At 46.8% G+C, this 26,823-nt stretch overlaps 1 protein-coding gene across 3 annotated transcripts; it reads left to right on the top strand.

Annotated features, from left to right (window-relative positions):
• The first annotated feature begins 2,816 nt into the window (after positions 1 to 2,816).
• LOC110527182 (Nance-Horan syndrome protein) lies at positions 2,817 to 26,766 on the top strand. 3 transcript variants are annotated; one of them, XM_036982046.1, is made up of 13 exons: positions 2,817 to 3,809; positions 5,992 to 6,128; positions 7,302 to 7,340; positions 7,776 to 7,820; positions 8,742 to 8,804; positions 14,820 to 15,012; positions 15,642 to 15,773; positions 16,026 to 16,723; positions 17,962 to 18,168; positions 18,408 to 18,515; positions 18,747 to 21,402; positions 22,651 to 22,780; positions 24,813 to 26,766. In XM_036982046.1, exons 2-13 carry the CDS (start codon positions 6,063 to 6,065, stop codon positions 25,468 to 25,470), a joined length of 4,995 nt encoding a protein of 1,664 aa, XP_036837941.1. In that variant the 5' UTR covers positions 2,817 to 3,809; positions 5,992 to 6,062; the 3' UTR covers positions 25,471 to 26,766. The 3 variants fall into 3 exon arrangements, with proteins under 3 accessions (XP_036837941.1, XP_036837942.1, XP_036837943.1); XM_036982047.1 differs by lacking the exon at positions 8,742 to 8,804 and adding an exon at positions 8,281 to 8,325; XM_036982048.1 differs by lacking the exons at positions 7,302 to 7,340; positions 7,776 to 7,820.
• Positions 26,767 to 26,823: the final 57 nt, after the last annotated feature.

The following is a 26,823-nucleotide window of genomic DNA, read 5'->3' as shown; positions in this document are numbered from 1 at the left end:
TTCTCTATAGATGGGGACAGGGCCAGTTAAGGGCCCTAGATACTGTAGTAGACCTCTTCAGACCACAGTGGTTGAACCCTCCAACTGGCTTCTCTATAGATGGGGACAGGGCCAGTTAAGGGCCCTAGATACTGTAGTAGACCTCTTCAGACCACAGTGGTTGAACCTTCCAACTGGCTTCTCTGTAGATGGGGACAGGGCCAGTTAAGGGCCCTAGATACTGTAGTAGACCTCTTCAGACCACAGTGGTTGAACCCTCCAACTGGCTTCTCTATAGATGGGGACAGGGCCAGTTAAGGGCCCTAGATACTGTAGTAGCCCTCTTCAGACCACAGTGGTTGAACCTTCCAACTGGCTTCTCTATAGATGGGGACAGGGCCAGTTAAGGGCCCTAGATAATGTAGTAGACCTCTTCAGAAATCCTTTATACCAACTGGGTTCAAACTCCGGGTCTCCTGCGTGCCACAAGACTGTTAGCCCACTGATGGAGGTGAAAGGCTTTAGCTCAGTGGGATAACACAGTCTTGTGCAACAGTGCGATGCATAACTTTGTCTGAGACCTGAAGCTTTAGCAGGCTAACACAGTCCTGTATAGAGGCACAACCCAGCTGGTAACTGTATACACTGTGTAAGCTAGCTGTGTTTATTCTGGCTGTCAGGGACCTGCTGAATGTACTGCTTTCTCTGGGATGAAATCATCAGACCTGGACAGATCGTCTCATCCACATTAGTCTCATGATTATGGATTGATAGAGATCATTCTATTCATCCTACATCAGATAGGAAGGGTTGCCTGGTTACAGATGAGCCTGGGTTATTCAAGGAAACAACAGACTACACACACGCGTGAGCGCACACACGAACACAGCAAACTAACTCTCAGACACGCACAGCGAACACACACACACAGACATACACACACACACACACACACACACACACACACACACACACACACAGACACACACACACACACACAGACACACACACACACACACAGACACACACACACACACACACACACACACACACAGACACACACACACCTACTGTAGATGTTAATGAACAGATGCTGCTGTTGTAATATGAGGATTGAAATGAAAGCAAGGCCAGAAGATAAAAGATGATGAAAGAAAGAGGGTTGTATCTTCTGTTCATCTCTCTCCTCCTCTCATCGCCCTCTCCCAGCCTTGGAGGATAAAAGCAGCGTTGTCTTTTGTCTGAATCATAATAACAAATCAGATGTTCTGTGCATCTATGTGTGTTGATGTATAACAACAGCAGAGATGGTGTTTTGAGGAAACATGGACGACTGTCATTGGAGCAGTTGTCAGCTTAATTCAGTTGATGTTGATATGTGTTACTGCCCCCTGCTGGTATGGAATGGCAGTGACTGGTTTTATTTATTTATTTTTATTTAACTAGGCAAGTCAGTTAATTAAGAACAAATTCTTATTTTCAATGATGGCCTAGGAACAGTGGGCAGAACGACAGATTTGTACCTTGTCAGCTCGGGGGTTTGAACTTGCAACCTTTCGGTTACTAGTCCAACACTCTAACCACTAGGCTACCCTGCCGCCCCAGGCATAACTCCTGGTCATACTGTTGAGGTTATACTGTTGAGGTCATACTGTTGAGGTCATACTGTTGGGGTCATACTGTTGGGGTCATACTGTCGGGGTCATACTGTCGGGGTCATACTGTCGGGGTCATACTGTTGAGCTCATATTGTTGAGCTCATATTGTTGGGGTCATACTGTTGGGGTCATACTGTTGGGGTCATACTGTTGAGCTCATACTGTTGAGGTCATACTGTTGGGGTCATATTGTTGGGGTCATACTGTTGGGGTCATATTGTTGGGGTCATACTGTTGGGGTCATACTGTTGAGGTCATACTGTTGGGGTCATACTGTCGGGGTCATACTGTCGAGGTCATATTGTTGGGGTCATACTGTTGGGGTCATACTGTTGGGGTCATACTGTTGAGCTCATAATGTTGGGGTCATACTGTTGGGGTCATATTGTTGGGGTCATACTGTTGAGCTCATACTGTTGAGGTCATACTGTTGGGGTCATATTGTTGGGGTCATACTGTTGATGTCATACTGTTGGGGTCATACTGTTGAGGTCAATACTGTTGGGGTCATACTGTTGGGGTCATACTGTTGGGGTCATATTGTTGAGCTCATATTGTTGGGGTCATACTGTTGGGGTCATACTGTTGGGGTCATACTGTTGAGCTCATACTGTTGGGGTCATACTGTTGGGGTCATACTGTTGGGGTCATACTGTTGAGCTCATACTGTTGAGGTCATACTGTTGGGGTCATATTGTTGGGGTCATACTGTTGATGTCATACTGTTGGGGTCATACTGTTGAGGTCATACTGTTGGGGTCATACTGTTGATCTCATACTGTTGGGGTCATACTGTTGGGGTCATATTGTTGGGGTCATACTGTTGGGGTCATACTGTTGAGGTCATACTGTTGGGGTCATACTGTCGGGGTCATACTGTCGAGGTCATATTGTTGGGGTCATACTGTTGGGGTCATACTGTTGGGGTCATACTGTTGAGCTCATATTGTTGGGGTCATACTGTTGGGGTCATATTGTTGGGGTCATACTGTTGAGCTCATACTGTTGAGGTCATACTGTTGGGGTCATATTGTTGGGGTCATACTGTTGATGTCATACTGTTGGGGTCATACTGTTGGGGTCATATTGTTGAGCTCATATTGTTGGGGTCATACTGTTGGGGTCATACTGTTGGGGTCATACTGTTGAGCTCATACTGTTGGGGTCATACTGTTGGGGTCATATTGTTGGGGTCATACTGTTGGGGTCATACTGTTGAGGTCATACTGTTGGGGTCATACTGTTGAGGTCATACTGTTAGGGTCATATTGTTGGGGTCATACTGTTGAGGTCATACTGTTGGGGTCATACTGTTGAGGTCATACTGTTGAGGTCATACTGTTGGGGTCATACTGTTGGGGTCATACTGTTGAGCTCATACTGTTGGGGTCATACTGTTGGGGTCATATTGTTGGGGTCATACTGTTGGGGTCATACTGTTAGGGTCATATTGTTGGGGTCATATTGTTGGGGTCATACTGTTGGGGTCATACTGTTGAGGTCATACTGTTGGGGTCATACTGTTGAGGTCATACTGTTGAGGTCATACTATTGGGGTCATACTGTTGGGGTCATACTGTTGGGGTCATACTGTTGAGGTCATACTGTTGAGGTCATACTGTTAAGGTCATACTGTTGGGGTCATACTGTTGGGGTCATACTGTTGGGGTCATACCGTGTCTAAAAACATAGCTGAGTGTCTTCTCTTCCACTGATAACAACAAAACATAATTTATGTGCAAATGAATAATAACAATCTATTCTCCTGTTCTCTCTTTCCCTATTTTAAGCCATCGTTGTAAATAATAATTTGTTCTTAACTGACTTGCCTTGTTAATTAAACGTTAAATTATATATATATATATTTTTAAATCTTCATAACCCTATCAATGAATAACGATCACAACTGCCAATGAATGAAAAGGACAGCAGAACCTAACCTGCTGTCTGTCTTTCGAAGAACATCATTTCATTAATATAAATATGACCAATCTATTCTCCTGTTGTCTCTCTCCCTAGCTGTCTCTAACCTGGATGTGGAGAGTAAGCTAACAGTGCACTACCAGGCCCCATGGCACCAGCACCACAACGTGTTTCACCCCTGCAGCCGGCCGCCATGCGTAGAGGAGCTCCACAGACATGCCAAGCAGAGCCTGCGAGCCCTGCACAGAGGTGACATACCCCGCCTAACATACACCACCTAACACCTAGCATACACCACCTAACATACACCGCCTAACATACACCACCTAACATACACCACCTAACACCTAGCATACACCACCTAACACACACCACCTAACACCTAACACACACCACCTAACACACACCACCTAACACACACCACCTAACACCTAACACACACCACCTAACACACACCACCTAACATACAACACCTAACACCTAACACACACCACCTAACACACACCACCTAACACACGTCACCTAACACCTAACACACACCACCTAACACCTAGAATACACCACCTAACACCTAGCATACACCACCTAACACCTAACATACACCACCTAACACCTAGCATACACCACCTAACACCTAGCATACACCACCTAACACCTAGCATACACCACCTAACACCTAGCATACACCACCTAACACCTAGCATACACCACCTAACACCTAGCATACACCACCTAACACCTAACATACACCACCTAACACCTAACATACGTCACCTAACACACACCAACACACACCACCTAACATACACCACCTAACACACACCACCTAACACCTAGCATACACCACCTAACACCTAGCATACACCACCTAACACCTAGCATACACCACCTAACACCTAGCATACACCACCTAACACCTAGCATACACCACCTAACACCTAACATACACCACCTAACACCTAGCATACACCACCTAACACCTAGCATACACCACCTAACACCTAACATACACCACCTAACACCTAGCATACACCACCTAACACCTAACATACACCACCTAACACCTAACATACACCACCTAACACCTAACATACGCCACCTAACACCTAACATACACACACCAACACACACCACCTAACATACACCACCTAACATACACCACCTAACACACACCACCTAACACCTAGCATACACCACCGAACACCTAACATACACCACCTAACACACACCAACACACACCACCTAACATACACCACCTAACATACACCACCTAACACCTAACATACACCACCTAACACCTAACATACACCACCTAAGACACACCACCTAACACCTAACATACACCACCTAACACACACCACCTAACACTTAACACACACCACCTAACACCTAACATACACCACCTCACACACCACCTAACACCTAACACAGACAACCTAACACAGAAACACCAAGCAGAGCTTCTGAGCCCTACACAGAGCTTGGGAACCAAAGCACACAAGCACACACACCATAAACCATACACTCTACCTAAAAACAGTTTGAACCAGGATTGGTGTGAAGTCCATCAGTAATCCCTCATATGTGGTGCCACCTAGTGTTAGTACTGTGAACACCTGCTGGTCTGGGTTCTAGAAAACTCTTGATTGACATCATCTCAGTGAGGAGCCAGTGGCTGTTAAAGCTGTAACACAACATGGTGACTGCTAGTGAATACAGTCACAACATGGTGACCGCTAGTGAATACAGTCACAACATGGTGACTGCTAGTGAATACAGTCACAACATGGTGATCGCTAGTGAATAGTCACAACATGGTGACTGCTAGTGAATACAGTCACAACATGGTGACTGCTCGTGAATACAGTCACAACATGGTGACCGCTAGTGAATACAGTCACCACATGGTGACTGCTAGTGAATACAGTCACCACATGGTGACTGCTAGTGAATACAGTCACAACATGGTGACTGCTTGTGAATACAGTCACAACATGGTGACCGCTAGTGAATACAATCACAACATGGTGACTGCTAGTGAATACAGTCACAACATGGTGACTGCTCGTGAATACAGTCACAACATGGTGACTGCTAGTGAATACAGTCACAACATGGTGACTGCTCGTGAATACAGTCACAACATGGTGACCGCTAGTGAATACAATCACAACATGGTGACTGCTAGTGAATACAGTCACAACATGGTGACTGCTAGTGAATACAGTCACAACATGGTGACTGCTAGTGAATACAGTCACAACATGGTGACTGCTAGTGAATACAGTCACAACATGGTGACTGCTAGTGAATACAGTCATCTAATATAGCGAGACCCTGTCAGAATCTGACCTCAGTATTTCCCTCATGGTATCTAATGTAGCGAGACCCTGTCAGAATCTGACCTCAGTATTTCCCTCATGGTTTACAGACCAACAGCAACGTCAACGGGCGAACAGCCGCGAGCGCCGAGTGACCATCTCCATCTCTGGGGCTCCTCCAATGCCCACCCTCCCTTCCCCACGCACCCTCAGACGGCACGAGCAGAGGGGCAGGCACAGCCGCGCGGTAAGGGGATACACATGTCTTTACAGGCTTTGCTCAAGCGCTATACAAGCACACCTGATACAACAGCTAATCAATAGTCCCGAGGAGAAGTCCTGAAATGACTTGACTGATATAGCAGCTAATCAATAGTCCTGAGGAGAAGTCCTGAAATGACTTGACTGATACAGCAGCTAATCAATATCCCGAGGAGAAGTCCTGAAATGACTTGACTGATATAGCAGCTAATCAATGTCCCGAGGAGAAGTCCTGAAATGACTTGACTGATATAGCAGCTAATCAATATCCTGAGGAGAAGTCCTGAAATGACTTGACTGATATAGCAGCTAATCAATATCCTGAGGAGAAGTCCTGAAATGACTTGACTGATATAGCAGCTAATCAATGTCCTGAGGAGAAGTCCTGAAATGACTTGACTGATATAGCAGCTAATCAATGTCCTGAGGAGAAGTCCTGAAATGACTTGACTGATATAGCAGCTAATCAATATCCCGAGGAGAAGTCCTGAAATGACTTGACTGATATAGCAGCTAATCAATGTCCCGAGGAGAAGTCCTGAAATGACTTGACTGATATAGCAGCTAATCAATGTCCCGAGGAGAAGTGCTGAAATGACTTGACTGATATAGCAGCTAATCAATATCCTGAGGAGAAGTCCTGAAATGACTTGACTGATACAGCAACTAATCAATATCCTGAGGAGAAGTCCTGAAATGACTTGACTGATATAGCAGCTAATCAATGTCCCGAGGAGAAGTCCTGAAATGACTTGACTGATATAGCAGCTAATCAATGTCCCGAGGAGAAGTCCTGAAATGACTTGACTGATATAGCAGCTAATCAATGTCCTGAGGAGAAGTCCTGAAATGACTTGACTGATATAGCAGCTAATCAATGTCCTGAGGAGAAGTCCTGAAATGACTTGACTGATATAGCAGCTAATCAATGTCCTGAGGAGAAGTCCTGAAATGACTTGACTGATATAGCAGCTAATCAATATCCTGAGGAGAAGTCCTGAAATGACTTGACTGATATAGCAGCTAATCAATGTCCTGAGGAGAAGTCCTGAAATGACTTGACTGATATAGCAGCTAATCAATGTCCCGAGGAGAAGTCCTGAAATGACTTGACTGATATAGCAGCTAATCTGTATTTGTTTGTTTTATTGACAAGCAGCAGGCGAGACCAGAGAGAGAGATAGAATATCAACGGAAGGTAAACTATCACATAGTGTAGTGCCTGTTGTGTGTTGTCAACCTACAAGTGGTGTGTGATGTCAACCTATAAGTGGTGTGTGATGTCAACCTATAAGTGGTGTGTGTTATCAACCTACAAGTGCTGTGTGATGTCAACCTACAAGTGGTGTGTGATGTCAACCTACAAGTGGTGTGTGATGTCAACCTACAAGTGCTGTGTGATGTCAACCTATAAGTGGTGTGTGTTATCAACCTACAAGTGGTGTGTGATGTCCACTGTGTTTTCACATTGTGGTCCTGTAACTGTAACTATGAAAATACAGTCTTAATTTCTTCTTAAACATGATATAGTAGCATGTGTCCATTGTTGATGATGTCACCAGTACAGTGCAGTGAGCTTAGTAGGTTTCAGCTTGTTGTGTTCTCTCTCTCTCTGCTGCATGGCTTCCACTAGGAGAGACACGTGAGAGAGACAGACATCCAGACAATACACAGAAAGGTAACAGAAAAGACATCAGAACACATATATCTACATTCGGATGACTTTATCGGTCAATTGCCCTCAAGGTCCAACCGAAATTTGACTTCTTAACCCAACCCCTCCGAAAGACACATAAACAAGTTTTGGAGAGGTGCAGGGGGCTGCCTCTCTGGGAGCTGTTGTTGTAGGGGTTAAGTGCCTTGCTCAAGGGCACAATGGCAGGCAATAATGGCATCTTAAGATTTGATCACTTCCTGACAGATTTTCCCCATCAGACCCGGGATTTGACCTGGCAACCTTCCGGTTGCCGGCTCGTCTCTCTAACCGCTAGGCTACCTGAAATCGCATGTTTTTATCACGTGTTTTCCATCCCAGTGAGTTTGCATGCTGGGGGGGGGGGGGGAGTATGATTGTATTGCACATAAGAATGTTTAGCGTTATGACTCATCGTGCTGCGTATCTTCCTTTAACGCTGCAGGAGAGACCTGGAAGGGAGGGTCACTGTCACACTATACAGAGAAAGGTAAATGGGATGGCGTTCATTACAAGATGACACCTTTAGAGTCCTGCTAACGCCACTCTAATAACAGTTCATAACAGCTTTCTGTCCTGAGGAATCCTGAAAACGGTCACCTCTCAGCATTCACGGACGAATATAATTCTTTCACTCCGTTTTCTTGTAGGATGCGATGATGACATCACTTCCTTGTCTAAACGGGGAAGAGGGATGCCTGACTTACTCATCTCCGTAGCATCACAAGAAGTTACTCACCATGTTTTGTGTCCGCAGCACCTGGGTCCCTGATGTTTCATCCTGTCTGTCTAATGTTTAATTCAATATGATTTCACCTTTGTCTCTAAGTCCCATCCATGGTTTTCATTTTGTCCCATCGATCAAGTTGTCATCATTTTTGTTTTCTTCATGTTTTGTGTTTATAGTATGACCGTACCCGCTCCCCCTCCCCCACTGAATGTTGCCTCTTCACCCCATGGACCAGAAAGGTATTTGTCTGCATTCCAAAAGCCTCGTGGTTTAAAATCTACAGGCCCTAAATGAATTGTAATACTAGTTCTAAATAGAACTACTACTACTACCTCTCCTTCCTGCTGTTCTAACCTCCATCCTCTAGCATCTCATTAGCTCCTGTCTACTGTCTACATCTCGTTAGCTCCTGTCTAGTGTCTACATCTCATTAGCTCCTGTCTACTGTCTACATCTCATTAGCTCCTGTCTACTGTCTACTGTCTACATCTCATTAGCTCCTGTCTACTGTCTAGTGTCTACATCTCATTAGCTCCTGTCTACTGTCTACATCTTATTAGCTCCTGTCTACTGTCTACATCTCATTAGCTCCTGTCTACTGTCTACTGTCTACATCTCGTTAGCTCCTGTCTACTGTCTACTGTCTACATCTCGTTAGCTCCTGTCTACTGTCTACATCTCATTAGCTCCTGTCTACTGTCTACTGTCTACATCTCATTAGCTCCTGTCTACTGTCTACTGTCTACATCTCATTAGCTCCTGTCTACTGTCTACTGTCTTCATCTAATTAGCTCCTGTCTACTGTCTACTGTCTACATCTCATTAGCTCCTGTCTACTGTCTACATCTCGTTAGCTCCTGTCTACTGTCTACATCTCATTAGCTCCTGTCTACTGTCTACATCTCATTAGCTCCTGTCTACTGTCTACTGTCTACATCTCATTAGCTCCTGTCTACTGTCTACTGTCTTCATCTAATTAGCTCCTGTCTACTGTCTTCATCTCATTAGCTCCTGTCTACTGTCTTCATCTCATTAGCTCCTGTCTACTGTCTACATCTCATTAGCTCCTGTCTACTGTCTACATCTCATTAGCTCCTGTCTACTGTCTACATCTCATTAGCTCCTGTCTACTGTCTACATCTCAACTGTCTTCATCTCATTAGCTCCTGTCTACTGTCTACATCTCATTAGCTCCTGTCTACTGTCTACATCTCATTAGCTCCTGTCTACTCTCTTCATCTCATTAGCTCCTGTCTACTGTCTACATCTCATTAGCTCCTGTCTACTGTCTTCATCTCATTAGCTCCTGTCTACTGTCTTCATCTCATTAGCTCCTGTCTACTGTCTACTGTCTACATCTCATTAGCTCCTGTCTACTGTCTACATCTCATCAGCTCCTGTCTACTGTCTTCATCTCATTAGCTCCTGTCTCCTGTCTACATCTCATTAGCTCCTGTCTACTGTCTACTGTCTACATCTCATTAGCTCCTGTCTACTGTCTAGTGTCTACATCTCATTAGCTCCTGTCTACTGTCTACATCTTATTAGCTCCTGTCTACTGTCTACATCTCATTAGCTCCTGTCTACTGTCTACTGTCTACATCTCGTTAGCTCCTGTCTACTGTCTACTGTCTACATCTCGTTAGCTCCTGTCTACTGTCTACATCTCATTAGCTCCTGTCTACTGTCTACTGTCTACATCTCATTAGCTCCTGTCTACTGTCTACTGTCTACATCTCATTAGCTCCTGTCTACTGTCTACTGTCTTCATCTAATTAGCTCCTGTCTACTGTCTACTGTCTACATCTCATTAGCTCCTGTCTACTGTCTACATCTCGTTAGCTCCTGTCTACTGTCTACATCTCATTAGCTCCTGTCTACTGTCTACATCTCATTAGCTCCTGTCTACTGTCTACTGTCTACATCTCATTAGCTCCTGTCTACTGTCTACTGTCTTCATCTAATTAGCTCCTGTCTACTGTCTTCATCTCATTAGCTCCTGTCTACTGTCTTCATCTCATTAGCTCCTGTCTACTGTCTACATCTCATTAGCTCCTGTCTACTGTCTACATCTCATTAGCTCCTGTCTACTGTCTACATCTCATAAGCTCCTGTCTACTGTCTACATCTCAACTGTCTTCATCTCATTAGCTCCTGTCTACTGTCTACATCTCATTAGCTCCTGTCTACTGTCTACATCTCATTAGCTCCTGTCTACTCTCTTCATCTCATTAGCTCCTGTCTACTGTCTACATCTCATTAGCTCCTGTCTACTGTCTTCATCTCATTAGCTCCTGTCTACTGTCTTCATCTCATTAGCTCCTGTCTACTGTCTACTGTCTACATCTCATTAGCTCCTGTCTACTGTCTACATCTCATCAGCTCCTGTCTACTGTCTTCATCTCATTAGCTCCTGTCTCCTGTCTACATCTCATTAGCTCCTGTCTACTGTCTACTGTCTACATCTCATTAGCTCCTGTCTACTGTCTTCATCTCATTAGCTCCTGTCTACTGTCTACTGTCTACATCTCATTAGCTCCTGTCTACTGTCTACATCGCAATTGCTCCTGTCTACTGTCTACATCTCATCAGCTCCTGTCTACTGTCTTCATCTCATTAGCTCCTGTCTCCTGTCTACATCTCATTAGCTCCTGTCTACTGTCTACTGTCTACATCTCATTAGCTCCTGTCTACTGTCTTCATCTCATTAGCTCCTGTCTACTGTCTACTGTCTACATCTCATTAGCTCCTGTCTATTGTCTACTGTCTACATCTCATTCGCTCCTGTCTACTATCTACATCTCATTAGCTCCTGTCTACTGTGAACATCTCAACTCTCTTCATCTCATTAGCTCCTGTCTACTGTCTACATCTCATTAGCTCCTGTCTACTGTCTACATCTCATTAGCTCCTGTCTACTGTCTACATCTCGTTAGCTCCTGTCTACTGTCTTCATCTCATTAGCTCCTGTCTACATCTCGTTAGCTCCTGTCTACTGTCTTCATCTCATTAGCTCCTGTCTACATCTCATTAGCTCCTGTCTACTGTCTTCATCTCATTAGCTCCTGTCTACTGTCTACATCTTGTTAGCTCCTGTCTACTGTCTTCATCTCATTAGCTCCTGTCTACTGTCTACATCTCGTTAGCTCCTGTCTACTGTCTACTGTCTACATCTCATTAGCTCCTGTCTACTGTCTACATCTCATCAGCTCCTGTCTACTGTCTTCATCTCATTAGCTCCTGTCTCCTGTCTACATCTCATTAGCTCCTGTCTACTGTCTACTGTCTACATCTCATTAGCTCCTGTCTACTGTCTTCATCTCATTAGCTCCTGTCTACTGTCTACTGTCTACATCTCATTAGCTCCTGTCTACTGTCTTCATCTCATTAGCTCCTGTCTACTGTCTACATCTTGTTAGCTCCTGTCTACTGTCTTCATCTCATTAGCTCCTGTCTACTGTCTACATCTCGTTAGCTCCTGTCTACTGTCTACATCTTGTTAGCTCCTGTCTACTGTCTTCATCTCATTAGCTCCTGTCTACTGTCTACATCTCGTTAGCTCCTGTCTACTGTCTACTGTCTACATCTCATTAGCTCCTGTCTACTGTCTACATCTCATCAGCTCCTGTCTACTGTCTTCATCTCATTAGCTCCTGTCTCCTGTCTACATCTCATTAGCTCCTGTCTACTGTCTACTGTCTACATCTCATTAGCTCCTGTCTACTGTCTTCATCTCATTAGCTCCTGTCTACTGTCTACTGTCTACATCTCATTAGCTCCTGTCTACTGTCTACTGTCTACATCTCATTAGCTCCTGTCTACTGTCTACATCTCAATTGCTCCTGTCTACTGTCTACATCTCATCAGCTCCTGTCTACTGTCTTCATCTCATTAGCTCCTGTCTACTGTCTACTGTCTACATCTCATTAGCTCCTGTCTACTGTCTTCATCTCATTAGCTCCTGTCTACTGTCTACTGTCTACATCTCATTAGCTCCTGTCTATTGTCTACTGTCTACATCTCATTCGCTCCTGTCTACTATCTACATCTCATTAGCTCCTGTCTACTGTGAACATCTCAACTCTCTTCATCTCATTAGCTCCTGTCTACTGTCTACTGTCTACATCTCATTAGCTCCTGTCTACTGTCTACATCTCATCAGCTCCTGTCTACTGTCTTCATCTCATTAGCTCCTGTCTCCTGTCTACATCTCATTAGCTCCTGTCTACTGTCTACTGTCTACATCTCATTAGCTCCTGTCTACTGTCTTCATCTCATTAGCTCCTGTCTACTGTCTACTGTCTACATCTCATTAGCTCCTGTCTACTGTCTACTGTCTACATCTCATTAGCTCCTGTCTACTGTCTACATCTCAATTGCTCCTGTCTACTGTCTACATCTCATCAGCTCCTGTCTACTGTCTTCATCTCATTAGCTCCTGTCTACTGTCTACTGTCTACATCTCATTAGCTCCTGTCTACTGTCTTCATCTCATTAGCTCCTGTCTACTGTCTACTGTCTACATCTCATTAGCTCCTGTCTATTGTCTACTGTCTACATCTCATTCGCTCCTGTCTACTATCTACATCTCATTAGCTCCTGTCTACTGTCTACTGTCTACATCTCATTAGCTCCTGTCTACTGTCTACATCTCATCAGCTCCTGTCTACTGTCTTCATCTCATTAGCTCCTGTCTCCTGTCTACATCTCATTAGCTCCTGTCTACTGTCTACTGTCTACATCTCATTAGCTCCTGTCTACTGTCTTCATCTCATTAGCTCCTGTCTACTGTCTACTGTCTACATCTCATTAGCTCCTGTCTACTGTCTACTGTCTACATCTCATTAGCTCCTGTCTACTGTCTACATCTCAATTGCTCCTGTCTACTGTCTACATCTCATCAGCTCCTGTCTACTGTCTTCATCTCATTAGCTCCTGTCTACTGTCTACTGTCTACATCTCATTAGCTCCTGTCTACTGTCTTCATCTCATTAGCTCCTGTCTACTGTCTACTGTCTACATCTCATTAGCTCCTGTCTATTGTCTACTGTCTACATCTCATTCGCTCCTGTCTACTATCTACATCTCATTAGCTCCTGTCTACTGTGAACATCTCAACTCTCTTCATCTCATTAGCTCCTGTCTACTGTCTACATCTCATTAGCTCCTGTCTACTGTCTACATCTCATTAGCTCCTGTCTACTGTCTACATCTCGTTAGCTCCTGTCTACTGTCTTCATCTCATTAGCTCCTGTCTACATCTCGTTAGCTCCTGTCTACTGTCTTCATCTCATTAGCTCCTGTCTACATCTCATTAGCTCCTGTCTACTGTCTTCATCTCATTAGCTCCTGTCTACTGTCTACATCTTGTTAGCTCCTGTCTACTGTCTTCATCTCATTAGCTCCTGTCTACTGTCTACATCTCGTTAGCTCCTGTCTACTGTCTTCATCTCATTAGCTCCTGTCTACATCTCATTAGCTCCTGTCTACTGTCTACATCTCATTAGCTCCTGTCTCCTGTCTACATCTCATTAGCTCCTGTCTACTGTCTTCAAAACATGATCATTCTCCTCTCCACTCCTTTCAACTTCTGACCACTATCCAGAACTCTGGGACTTTCCTGGAATCATGTTCTTTGACACTTGAGCGTTTGAGCTGTCTGTTGATCTCTGTGTTGATCTTGATATCTTCCTGTTCTTCATTTCTTTTTCCTCCAGAACATTTACTGAAATGGAATTCAAATGTTTTGCCCATTTTGTGTCTGTGCCTTGTAAGTGTATAACTTGTAAGTGTTAAACATAAGAGTTAAGTAACTGCCTGAAGACAATGTACGTTGTATGTTGGCCTTTGTAACAATACATCTAAGCATGTGTTGAAAAGGGCTCCTTGTTCTCTATTCCCTATATAGTGAGCCATGATGCTCAGGTCCTATAGTGGTACAGTGTATAGGGAATATTATAACCTGGCTGGTTCCAGCACTGAATGCTGATTGGCTGACACCCGTGGTATATCAGACCGTATACCACGGGTATGACAAAACATTTATTTTTACTGCTCTAATTGCGTTGATAACCAGTTTATAATAGCAGTAAGGTACATCGGGGGTTGTGCCTAAGAACAGCCCTTAGCCGTGGTATATTGGCCACATACCACACCCCCTTGTGCCTTATTGATTAAGTATACCATTTGGAACTTTTCTAGGTGTTACTCTAACCCTACAACACCAACTGACTATCTCTCTCCATCTGCTTCAGGATGCCACTACCACTGACCCTGATGCTGAGCCTGCAGTGGGCCACAGGTCTACTGGTGCTATCCCCAACCCCCCCTCCACACTGGACAAGCAGACCAACTGGTCCAAGGCCCTGCCTCTGCCCACCCCCCAGGAGAGGATGAAGAGTGACCCAGCAGTCGTGTCCTCGTGCATCATCCCCATCAACGTCACTGGTAAACACGACATAGCTCCAATGTCTGTCTCTGGATGTGTTTGATATTCTCTCAATCGCTCTCTCTCTCTCTCTCTCTCTCTCTCTCTCTCTCTCTCTCTCTCTCTCTCTCTCTCTCTCTCTCTCTCTGTCTCTGTCTCTCTGTCTCTCTCTCTCTCTCTCTCTCTCCCTTTCTCTCTTTCTCACTCTGTGCATTCTGTCGCTCTCTCTCTCTCTCTCTCTCTCTCCCGTTCTCTCTCTCTCACTGTACATTCTGTCGCTCTCTCTCTCTCTCTCTCTCTCTCCCTTTCTCTCTCACTGTACATTCTGTCGCTCCCTCTCTCTCCATTTCTCTCTCACTCTATACATTATGTCGCTCCCTCTCTCTCCTTTTCTCTCTCCATTTCTCTCTCTCTGTACATTCTCTCTCTATCTCTCTCTATCTCTCCATCTCTCTCTCTCTCTCTCTCTCTCTAGTCTGTTTTTTGAATCAATTAATCTATTAATTAACGGTTGTGTGTGTATTAGTGAGTGTGTGTAACTTGTAAACTGTGTGGAATGTCATTTGTGAGATGTGGAAAGACATTACTCTTGACGGACAATAAATGACATCAATGTTGTACATTGCGTGTACTTTGTTCCTCTCCACAGGGGTGGGGTTCGACAGGGAGGCTAGTGTACGCTGCTCCCTGGTACACTCCCAGTCTGTGCTGCAGAGGAGGAGGAAGCTGAGGAGGAGGAAGACCATCACCGGGATCCCCAGACGAGTTCAACAGGACATGGGTACAGCTGTCTGTCTGTTATACTGTCTGTCTGTCTGTGCCTGACCTCCAAGTACTGTCATTACCACTCAGTCAACTGACTGTAATGTTGTTCCTCCTCTATGTTTCTTCACTTTAATGGTTTAACACAATCCTATTTTCTGGAGACAAACAAACATGCATATTTGTCCTACCATTTAGACTTGAACAAATATTGAATTTATTTTCTAATCATGTTGATTGATGACTTACTGCCACCCCTGTTTCCCTTCAGACTCTGATGAGTCTCCAGTGACGAGGGAAAGGACAGTGGTGGTCCACACCAACCCTCACCTGTCCCTCTGTCAGGAGGAGCTGTCCCTCCGAGGGGGACACACCAAGGACTCCGGCTGCCAGACGGACGACTGCCTGACCGGTGGCGGTGGCGCCCCGTCCAGGAGACGTATACGTGCCCAGCGCGGCGGCCAGGGGGGTATCCCCGCCTCCCTCTCCCACTCCACCGGGAACATCTCCTCGCTCCCCGACCACCCTGACACCGCCATGTACACCGCCTCCGGCTCCCGCCTCCGCTCCCGCAGCCTCCCCCGCGAGGGCGGCCGCATACGCGACGAGGACCAGGACGACAGTGATGAAGATGAGGATGATGATGACGACGATGATGATGAAGATGAGGAGCTCTCTCCATACGAGACGGAGGACTTCCTCCCGGGAACGGGGCCAAGGATGTTAAAGGACGAGGAGGAGAGTACGGATGACCAGGCCATGCCAGAGCTGCAGCTGGGGAGTCTGAAGAGGATACAGCAAGGAGACGGGGGGAGTCCAGAACACATGTGGATGGAGAGGGGTCGCTCCCGCCTCCCCCGTCAGGTCGACATGGGGAACTGTGAGATCTCCTCCAGCTCAGACACCTTCAGCAGCCCCATCCACTCTGTCTCTACTACGGGGGTGCTGAGAGGACAGATAGACCACAAGGTACGTCTTCGTTGCCATCTTCACTTATCTGTGTATCTTGTCTTCTGTCTTCTTTTGCTTGTAGCCTTTTGGAAGTCATGTTGTTTGTTTTTGTCAGTTTGTTTTTGATGAGCAGGCCTTGAGACAGACTAGTGTCCTGTCCAGGGGGTGTACTGGTACATCAAGCTGCTACAGAAACATGAGATAGACTAGTGTCCTGTCCAGGGGGTGTACTGTACATCAAGTTGCCTCATGATATAGAAACAGGAGATAGACTAGTGTCCTGTCCAGGGGGTGTACTGTTCATCAAACTGCTACAGAAACAGGAGACAGACTAGTGTCCTGTCCAGGGGGTGTACTGGTACATCAAGCTGTCTCAAGATATAGAAACAGGAGATAGACTAGTGTCCTGTCCAGGGGGTGTACTGGTGCATCAAGTTGCCTCATGATATAGAAACAGGAGATAGACTAGTGTCCTGTCCAGGGGGTGTACTGTACATCAAGCTGTCTCAAGATATAGAAACAGGAGATAGACTAGTGTCCTGTCCAGGGGGTGTACTGGTGCATCAAGTTGCCTCATGATATAGAAACAGGAGATAGACTAGTGTCCTGTCCAGGGGGTGTACTGGTGCATCAAGTTGCCTCATGATATAGAAACAGGAGATAGACTAGTGTCCTGTCCAGGGGGTGTACTGGTGCATCAAGTTGCCTCATGATATAGAAACAGGAGATAGACTAGTGTCCTGTCCAGGGGGTGTACTGGTGCAACAAGTTGCCTCATGATACAGAAACCGGAGATAGACTAGTGTCCTGTCCAGGGGGTGTACTGTACATCAAGCTGTCCCAAGATATAGAAACCGGAGATAGACTAGTGTCCTGTCCAGGGGGTGTACTGTACATCAAGCTGCCTCATGATATAGAAACAGGAGATAGACTAGTGTCCTGTCCAGGGGGTGTACTGGTACATCAAGCTGCCTCAAGATATAGAAACAGGAGATAGACTAGTGTCCTGTCCAGGGGGTGTACTGGTGCATCAAGTTGCCTCATGATACAGAAACCGGAGATAGACTAGTGTCCTGTCCAGGGGGTGTACTGTACATCAAGCTGCCTCATGATAAAGAAACAGGAGATAGACTCCTGCCCAATGGGCCATTCTGGCTTGGACAAGGCTGACTTACTTATATGATGTGCAGAGCTTTCTGCTTTCTGCATGTGATGAAAAGTGCTCTACAAATAACTATATGTATTATTCTTATAAGGAGGACCACCAGTCGTCCAGTGGTAACTGGAGTGGCAGCAGTTCCACATGCCCCTCCCAGACCTCTGAGACACTCCCCCCCGCCGCATCCCCCCCTCTGACCGGCTCCTCCCACTGTGACTCGGAGCTGTCGCTCAACGCCGCGCCGCACGCCATCGATGACCTCACCGGCTTTATCATCGACCCGTACCATTCGGATCAGCCGCAGGTGAGTTTCCCTCTGACGATCCTACTTACCTTTGACTTCCTGTCTTCAATACTTTATTTATTGACTTGGACACGGTATTGTTTGTTGGGACTTTTGTACAGGAAGTTCATATTTTAGCTGTAAATAAAAATTAAGCTACATTTTCTTAACTAAACTAGGTAAAGCACTTTGAGCTACTGGAAAATAGCTATTTAAATCTGATTTATTATTATTATTAATTATTATAATTATTATTACAGGGCCAGGGTCATAGGTCCAGCTCCTTCACCTCCTCAGCCACTGACCAGCTGGATGATGCAGGGGTCAGTACTGCCAGCGAGGGAGAGTGGACCTACCCTCAAGACCAGGTACCACTGCTATTTAGCAATATAGACTCCCCTCTCCTCTCCCCTCTCCTCTCCCCTCTCCTCTCCTCTCCTCTCCTCTCCTCTCCTCTCCTCTCCTCTCCTCTCCTCTCCTCTCCTCTCCTCTCCTCTCCTCTCCTCTCCTCTCCTCTCCTCTCCTCTCCTCTCCCCTCCCCTCTCCTCTCGTATCTTGTCTCCTCTTATCTTATATAATGTTATGTTATCCTGTTCTAGGCTGATCAGGACCAGCTGTGTAGTCAGGACTTCAGCCCCAGGCGTTCGTCCAGGGGGGACCAGACCAGGATAGACTTCACCAGCATCAGCAGCTACGACGGCTTCTCAGACCGAGCTCCCCCTACTGCTGCAGCAGACTCCCAGGGCTTCTACTCATCCTCCATGCACTTTGACTCCATGCAGGGCCAGAGTTACAGGAGCTACATGTACAACTATGCAGCAGTGGGCTCTGGCGCTGACTGTGGCCAGGGTAATACTGTGGGCACTACGCCTGGTGAGGGAGAGGGCATGGCTGGGTATCCTCCTCAGTCCTCTGACTACAGGGGAGCCACCCTGACGCTAGGGAGGCCGTGTCGTCCGCTGAAGAAACCAAAGGTCAAGCCACTCCCACCAAAACGGAGCTCATCGCTGAAGGAGACGTGTAGCGCTGGTGCTCCAGAGAACGTCCCCCCTGAGCAGGGCGATGAGCAGGGCGATGAGCAGGGCGATGAGCAGGGCGATGAGCAGGGCGATGAGCAAGGTGATGAGCAGGGCGACCAGGACCAACCAAAGATTCATAGTAGTGGGCAGACCCAGACCCTGAACCTGCCCATGTCTTCCAGAGACAGAGAGATGAGGCTGCAGCTGGACATGGCCAGCCCGGGGGAGGTGGAGAATCCTGGGTTAGAGGCTGAGGCGGTGGGTGGTGGTGTTGCCTGGGGGATGGGGAGCCCCAGGAGCCCCAGGACTGTGGAGATGACGGAGCCCACCTCGTTCGGGTCCACTGACACTCACTCCTTCAAGGACGAGGGCGCCGTTCAGTCTGACTATGCAGACCTCTGGTTCCTCAACGACTTGAAATCCCAAAATAACCTGGACCCCAACGGCTCCTTGTCCAACTCCAGCACTGCTACGGGTACTACTGTTATTGAATGCATCAAGTCGCCGGTGGGCAGCTCCTCCTCTCCCGGGGGAGAGACCCAGGCGTTGATGCATTCCTCCGGCTCTGGTTCCAGCTCCTCCAGGCCCACCTCCCCTCCGCTTCCCCCCGGGGATGGAGACTTCAAGCTGGGCTCTCCTGAGAAGCTGGCCGGCCTCGCCTCGCCCTCCAGCGGATACTCCAGCCAATCCGAGACGCCCACGTCTTCCTTCCCATTAGCGTTCTTCCCCGGCCCACTCTCTCCGACCAGCGGGAAACGGAAACCCAAAGTCCCCGAGAGGAAGTCTTCTCTATCCTCGCTGCAGCACCAGGCCCAGACCCAGTTCTCTAGCTCGGCCTCTGGGTCCTCCTCTTCCTGTTCCTCTTCCTCTTCCTCGTCATCCAGGAAGGACTATGACTTCCCGGCTCCACCCACCCAGCTGGACTTATGTTCTCTTCACAGCGCCCATGGCAGCCGGCCGTTACCCACTCTGGCCCACCGGACCCACATGCACACGCTGCACCAGAACAAGCAGAGGGCAGCAGCAGCAGCAGAGGCCCGGGCCACCGCGTGTAACACTGCAGCCGCTAACGCTAATGCTAGTGCTAAAGCTAGTGCTAACGCTAAAGCTAGTGCTAACGCTAGTTCTAATGCTAACGCTAGTGCTAGTGCTAACGCTAGTGCAGCCCCCTCTGGGTTTATCAATGGATCCACTCTGACTCCAGAGGCCCCACTTGCTGCCAACCCCATGGCCCTGGCCATCACCCCCACTGTACTGCGCTCCGTCCAGCTACGTTCCATTGGCCACAGGGCCACCGATGGTTCTCAGCCCCAGGCCCGGGGCCAGGCTCAGGGTGCTCAGGGCCAGGAGCCTCCACCACCACCACAAGCATGGGCCCACGAGGCTTCAGGGGCCCCTGCCACCAGACCCAAGATGCCCAGTGTAACCATCGTGACCCCCCACTCTGACACCAACACCAGGCCCCTGCCACCCAGGAGACCCATCGCCCAGAAACCCCCACCACCACTGACCCAGGACCCCCACCACCCTTCTCAGGAGCACCACCACCACTCTGTACCCCAGCCCCACCCCACCCCCATGCAGCACCCGGACGGCCCCCCGACCTATGAGAGCCTGGCCAGGCACCGGCAGGACCGCTACAGCCCCGGAACCTTCTGGGCAATGACGGCGTTCCGGACGCGGCCTGCGGAACCTTTGGAACTTGAGGAACCCACGCACCGAGCGCCACCGCCAACTCCGGAACCCGTGATTCCTACTACACACCCGGAGTGCCACGTGCTAGGGGAACGGATAGAGGATGAAGAAGACGAGGAGGAGGAAGAGCACGATAGAGAGATATCAAGGGTTATGAGTCACAGTCAAGGCCTCATTAGAGAATATCGAGAATATCATCAAAGAGATCATCCAAGGGAACCACCGACGTACGAGACGCTAGAGGAGTCCCACTCATATCAGTCCCAGTCACATTATCACAGCCAGTCACAGACACACTCCTGTCACAGTCAAATGGTCCAGAGGTGGGACTTGGGCCCAAGCAGCGGTCCTGACAAAGTGCCCGGTGTAACGGGGGAAGCAGCACACCCTTACTCAATCAGCCACGTGATAGATCTCAGAGGTCGGAGTGGAGAGGACCGCTATGAGATGACATCATCAGGGGTTCCTACCAGAAGTGCCTCTCAGGATAACAGCAGAGATGACTCCACCACACCGGACACAGAGGACTACTTCAGCAAAGGTCAGTCTGGATTGGTCGATTTTACTTGTACTTTACTTAAATATTATGCGTTATGCGGAAATCCCTCCGCCATTTCCTGGTTGCAAAAATTCGAACAGTTCGCCTAATTTCAGTTTATGTGTCACAACAAGCAAATATAGTGTAGTGAATCATTGTACCATCTAAAGCACTGTGAAATAGATTTTCCATAAACAAAAATGTAGTATTTTCAGCTGTTTGAAGCTGGTATACAAAACCACAAGTAAAAGACGCAAAAACGGGAAGCGTAGAAATAGAGCACATAGAACAGATATATACGACTTATATACGACGATTTTGTCGGGTCACCCAAAAAGTGACGTATTGCAGCTTTAGTACTTTACTTATAACTTTATTTTACTTTGAGACTTTTTAACAATTAAATGTTTTTGAATTGATGTATTAATTTAAGAGACTTATAATCCCCTTCCTCTTCCTTCTGTTGTGGTCCTCTCATCTCTAGAGTCTTTAATGACCTATAAGGAATGTGATCAGATCACTTGTGTTGTGGTCCTCTCATCTCTAGTCTTTAATGACCTATAAGGAATGTGATCAGATCACTTCTGTTGTGGTCCTCTCATCTCTAGAGGGTTTAATGACCTATAAGGAACGTGATCAGATCACTTCTGTTCTGGTCCTCTCATCTCTAGAGGGTTTAATGACCTATAAGGAACGTGATCAGATCACTTCTGTTGTGGTCCTCTCATCTCTAGAGGGTTTAATGACCTATAAGGAATGTGATCAGATCACTTCTGTTGTGGTCCTCTCATCTCTAGAGGGTTTAATGACCTATAAGGAATGTGATCAGATCACTTCTGTTGTGGTCCTCTCATCTCTAGAGGGTTTAATGACCTATAAGGAACGTGATCAGATCACTTCTGTTGTGGTCCTCTCATCTCTAGAGTCTTTAATGACCTATAAGGAATGTGATCAGATCACTTGTGTTCTGGTCCTCTCATCTCTTTAAAAAAAAATTTACCTTTATTTTACAAGGCAAGTCAGTCAACAAATTCTTATTTTCAATGACAGCCTAGGAACAGTGGGTTAACTGCCTTGTTCAGGGGCAGAACAACAGATTTGTACCTTGTCAGCTCAGGGATTTGCAACCTTTCGGTTACTAGTCCAACGCTCTAACCACTAGGCTACCCTGCCAGGTTGAATGACCTATGAGGAATGTCATCAGATCACTGGCATGGTATTCCCTATAACCTCCTGTTCCTGTTCCTCCAGAGTCTACTAGTCCCAGTGATAACTCCCTCTCTCCTCTGACTGACGAAACAACCAAACCTGATGATGATGTTGTCTTCATGTCGCCCAGCAAATCACGTACTACTGAAGACCTGTTCGCCATGATCCACAGGTCACTTTCAATTCACTTCAAATAACTGTATTATTTTTGACTCACTGGGTTATAGCTGTACTTGTCATAACCGATATTATCATTACATTTATCTGTCACTATCTTCATTTCAGTTCAAAAGATCTTCATTGTTTTCCAAGGTTGCAGAAAATTACAAACAGAGAAACAGAGAACACACATTGAATGCATCAGACATCAGAACCACAGCAGAAACCCATCAGACATTAGAACCACAGTAGAAACCCATCAGACATTAGAACCACAGCAGAAACCCATCAGACATTAGAACCACAGCAGAAACCCATCAGACATTAGGACCACAGCAGAAACCCATCAGACATTAGAACCACAGCAGAAACCCATCAGTCATATGAACCACAGCAGAAACCCATCAGACATCAGAACCACAGCAGAAACCCATCAGACATAAGAACCACAGCAGAAACCCATCAGACATAAGAACCACAGCAGAAACCCATGAGACATTAGAACCACAGCAGAAACCCATCAGACATCAGAACCACAGCAGAAACCCATGAGACATTAGAACCACAGCAGAAACCCATCAGACATCAGAACCACAGCAGAAACCCATCAGACATAAGAACCACAGCAGAAACCCATCAGTCATATGAACCACAGCAGAAACCCATCAGACATTAGAACCACAGCAGAAACCCATCAGACATAAGAACCACAGCAGAAACCCATCAGACATTAGAACCACAGCAGAAACCCATCAGACATCAGAACCACAGCAGAAACCCATCAGACATATGAACCACAGCAGAAACCCATCAGACATTAGAACCACAGCAGAAACCCATCAGACATTAGAACCACAGCAGAAACCCATCAGACATCAGAACCACAGCAGAAACCCATCAGACATTAGAACCACAGCAGAAACCCATCAGACATTAGAACCACAGCAGAAACCCATCAGACATTAGAACCACAGCAGAAACCCATCAGACATTAGAACCACAGCAGACACCCATCAGACATTAGAACCACAGCAGAAACCCATCAGACATATGAACCACAGCAGAAACCCATCAGACATTAGAACCACAGCAGAAACCCATCAGAAATTAGAACCACAGCAGAAACCCATCAGACATTAGAACCACAGCAGAAACCCATCAGACATATGAACCACAGCAGAAACCCATCAGACATCAGAACCACAGCAGAAACCCATCAGACATTAGAACCACAGCAGACACCCATCAGACATAAGAACCACAGCAGAAACCCATCAGACATTAGAACCACAGCAGAAACCCATCAGACATTAGGACCACAGCAGAAACCCATCAGACATCAGAACCACAGCAGAAACCCATCAGACATCAGAACCACAGCAGAAACCCATCAGACATAAGAACCACAGCAGAAACCCATCAGACATCAGAACCACAGCAGAAACCCATCAGACATTAGGACCACAGCAGAAACCCATCAGACATCAGAACCACAGCAGAAACCCATCAGACATAAGAACCACAGTAGAAACCCATCAGACATCAGAACCACAGCAGAAACCCATCAGACATTAGGACCACAGCAGAAACCCATCAGACATCAGAACCACAGCAGAAACCCATCAGACATTAGGACCACAGCAGAAACCCATCAGACATCAGAACCACAGCAGAAACCCATCAGACATCAGAACCACAGCAGAAACCCATCAGACATTAGGACCACAGCAGAAACCCATCAGACATCAGAACCACAGCAGAAACCCATCAGACATTAGAACCACAGCAGAAACCCATCAGACATATGAACCACAGCAGAAACCCATCAGACATCAGAACCACAGCAGAAACCCATCAGACATTAGAACCACAGCAGAAACCCATCAGACATCAGAACCACAGCAGAAACCCATCAGACATATGAACCACAGCAGAAACCCATCAGACATCAGAACCACAGCAGAAACCCATCAGACATATGAACCAGCAGAATGGGCTATGAAATGTCCTGTTTACCTGAACCGTGTAACACTCTCCTATTCTAGGTCCAAGAGAAAAGTCCTGGGCCGTAAGGACTCTGGAGAGCTGAGTGGGAAGAGCCGTCTGTGTCCTCCTCCAGCTGCCGTCGTTCCACCTGCAGCTATCCTCCCAGCCATCCCCCCTCCGCCCCCTCTCATCATCCCCCCCGCCCCAGCCCTCTCCACCCTGACCGCGGCCGGGACCCAGCGCACCCCAGGACCCATCTACCGCAGCGCCAAGAAGTCCAGCACCTCCAACGAGGAGTTCAAGCTGCTTCTCCTGAAGAAGGGCAGCCGGACTGATTCCAGCTACCGCATGTCTGCTACAGAGATCCTCAAGAGCCCCATCGCCCCTAAGTCCCCTGGGCACCCCTTGGCTGCTGAGGGCCAGGTCAGGTACCCCAGCGAGGAGCCCCCCTCTCCCCTGCAGGAGCCATCATTGCAGGCGGCTGGGGAGCAACTCTTCCCCCCCAGCCTCTTCCCCAGGCCCAGTTCAGACAGCTTCAGCCCTAAAACACCCCCCACGTCGGCCTCGTCCAGACAGGGGCGCTCCCGGATCCCCCCTGCAGCCAATAGTAGTCGCTACAGCACCCGTAGCCGGCTCTATACGGCACCCATGCAGGTCATATCAGAGGGGGAGACTGAGAACTCAGATGGGAGTCCCCATGATGATCGCTCCGCGTAATGATCGCTCTGCTCAGTGCAGAAACATGTACCCTAATCCTTATTTGGTGTGCTACTTTTGACCAGGGCCCATATAAGGAATAGGGTGCCACTTGGGACGTAGACATATTTATATGGATCTGGTTCAGTGCTGTTACTGTTCTTATCTACTGAGTACTGACGGATACACAACTCAACCAAGAGGGTATAACCAGAGAGAAGACTACTCTGGACTACCTGCCTGGGGATTTGATATCTTGGTGCAGAACTGAAGAACACAACTTTGTGTTTTGTTCAGAGTGTAAAGAAAGAAAAAAATAATGTTCTTGTTTTGAACTTTGAACTCCCTTTTTAAATAACCCAAGATCCTGTATTGAGTGAAACGTGGACAAGAGGAGAAACATGGAGCGGTAAGACAACCTGTGTGTTGTGTTGGAGCAAATGGAACATCCATCGTCATTTTTTATCTTCTTGGATTGTTGGATGACTTGTATGTCGTGTCCTAACGTGACCCTAAAATAACTGCTTTCCGAAAGAATTGCATTTCTCTCTACACTTTTACCCAGAGGACAGGTCATTATTTCAACCATAAACCAAATGTTCCCCGTCGACAAAAATGAATAAGCTATATGTTTTGTATTGCTACCGCCCCAACACAAAACAATGGACTGTGATCATTATTGACAACCATGTGTCAAAGTATTGTTCTACCAAGAGTGAGTTAACAACACACATAGGTCAACATGCCATCCTCACATAGATAAACTACATGTCAAGAAATAGGAATGACCTATGACCCTAGAAGAGCTCTCAGTGCAGGGATTCCTGGCAGGGACACATAAGGGAAATATTTGGTCTTGTTGAATGGATGTGGTGCAGATGTCAAGGTGTCAGAAGAGATGATGGGACACTCGTGCTGTGGCCTTTCTGCAGCTGGAGGGCCAAGCATGCCGGGGATTCACCGACTACTCTAGAGGAGATATTTACGACTATTAAAACAAACAAAGAGAGAAAAGCTATGGAGGGTCTTTACCACTAATGTTTGGCTAGCTAGCTGGGATTGGGTTTTCAAAGCCTAACTTCTCCTTTGCACTTCGGCATCATGAATTCTTCAAGAATATTCCATGAGAAAAATAAAACTAATCTTATAAATGGAAAATTCCTATTGTGTATATTTGTATTGAATATAAAAGAACATAGCTATATGAAGTGACTTACAAAATTTTTTTAACGACACAAACCCATCATTTGTAGCAGAGTGGATTGGTGACGTAGAAATAGATAAACTACATTCTAGAATGACTAGATTCTGTTTCTATGGGGGTAGGTGGGGGGGGGGGGGGGGGGGGTGCAATCTTGACATAGAAATAGAATA

Source organism: Oncorhynchus mykiss, chromosome 7 (assembly GCF_013265735.2).
Source record: "Oncorhynchus mykiss isolate Arlee chromosome 7, USDA_OmykA_1.1, whole genome shotgun sequence".
Taxonomy (NCBI): Eukaryota; Metazoa; Chordata; class Actinopteri; order Salmoniformes; family Salmonidae; genus Oncorhynchus; species Oncorhynchus mykiss.
This window is presented reverse-complemented; position numbering and strand designations above follow the sequence as displayed.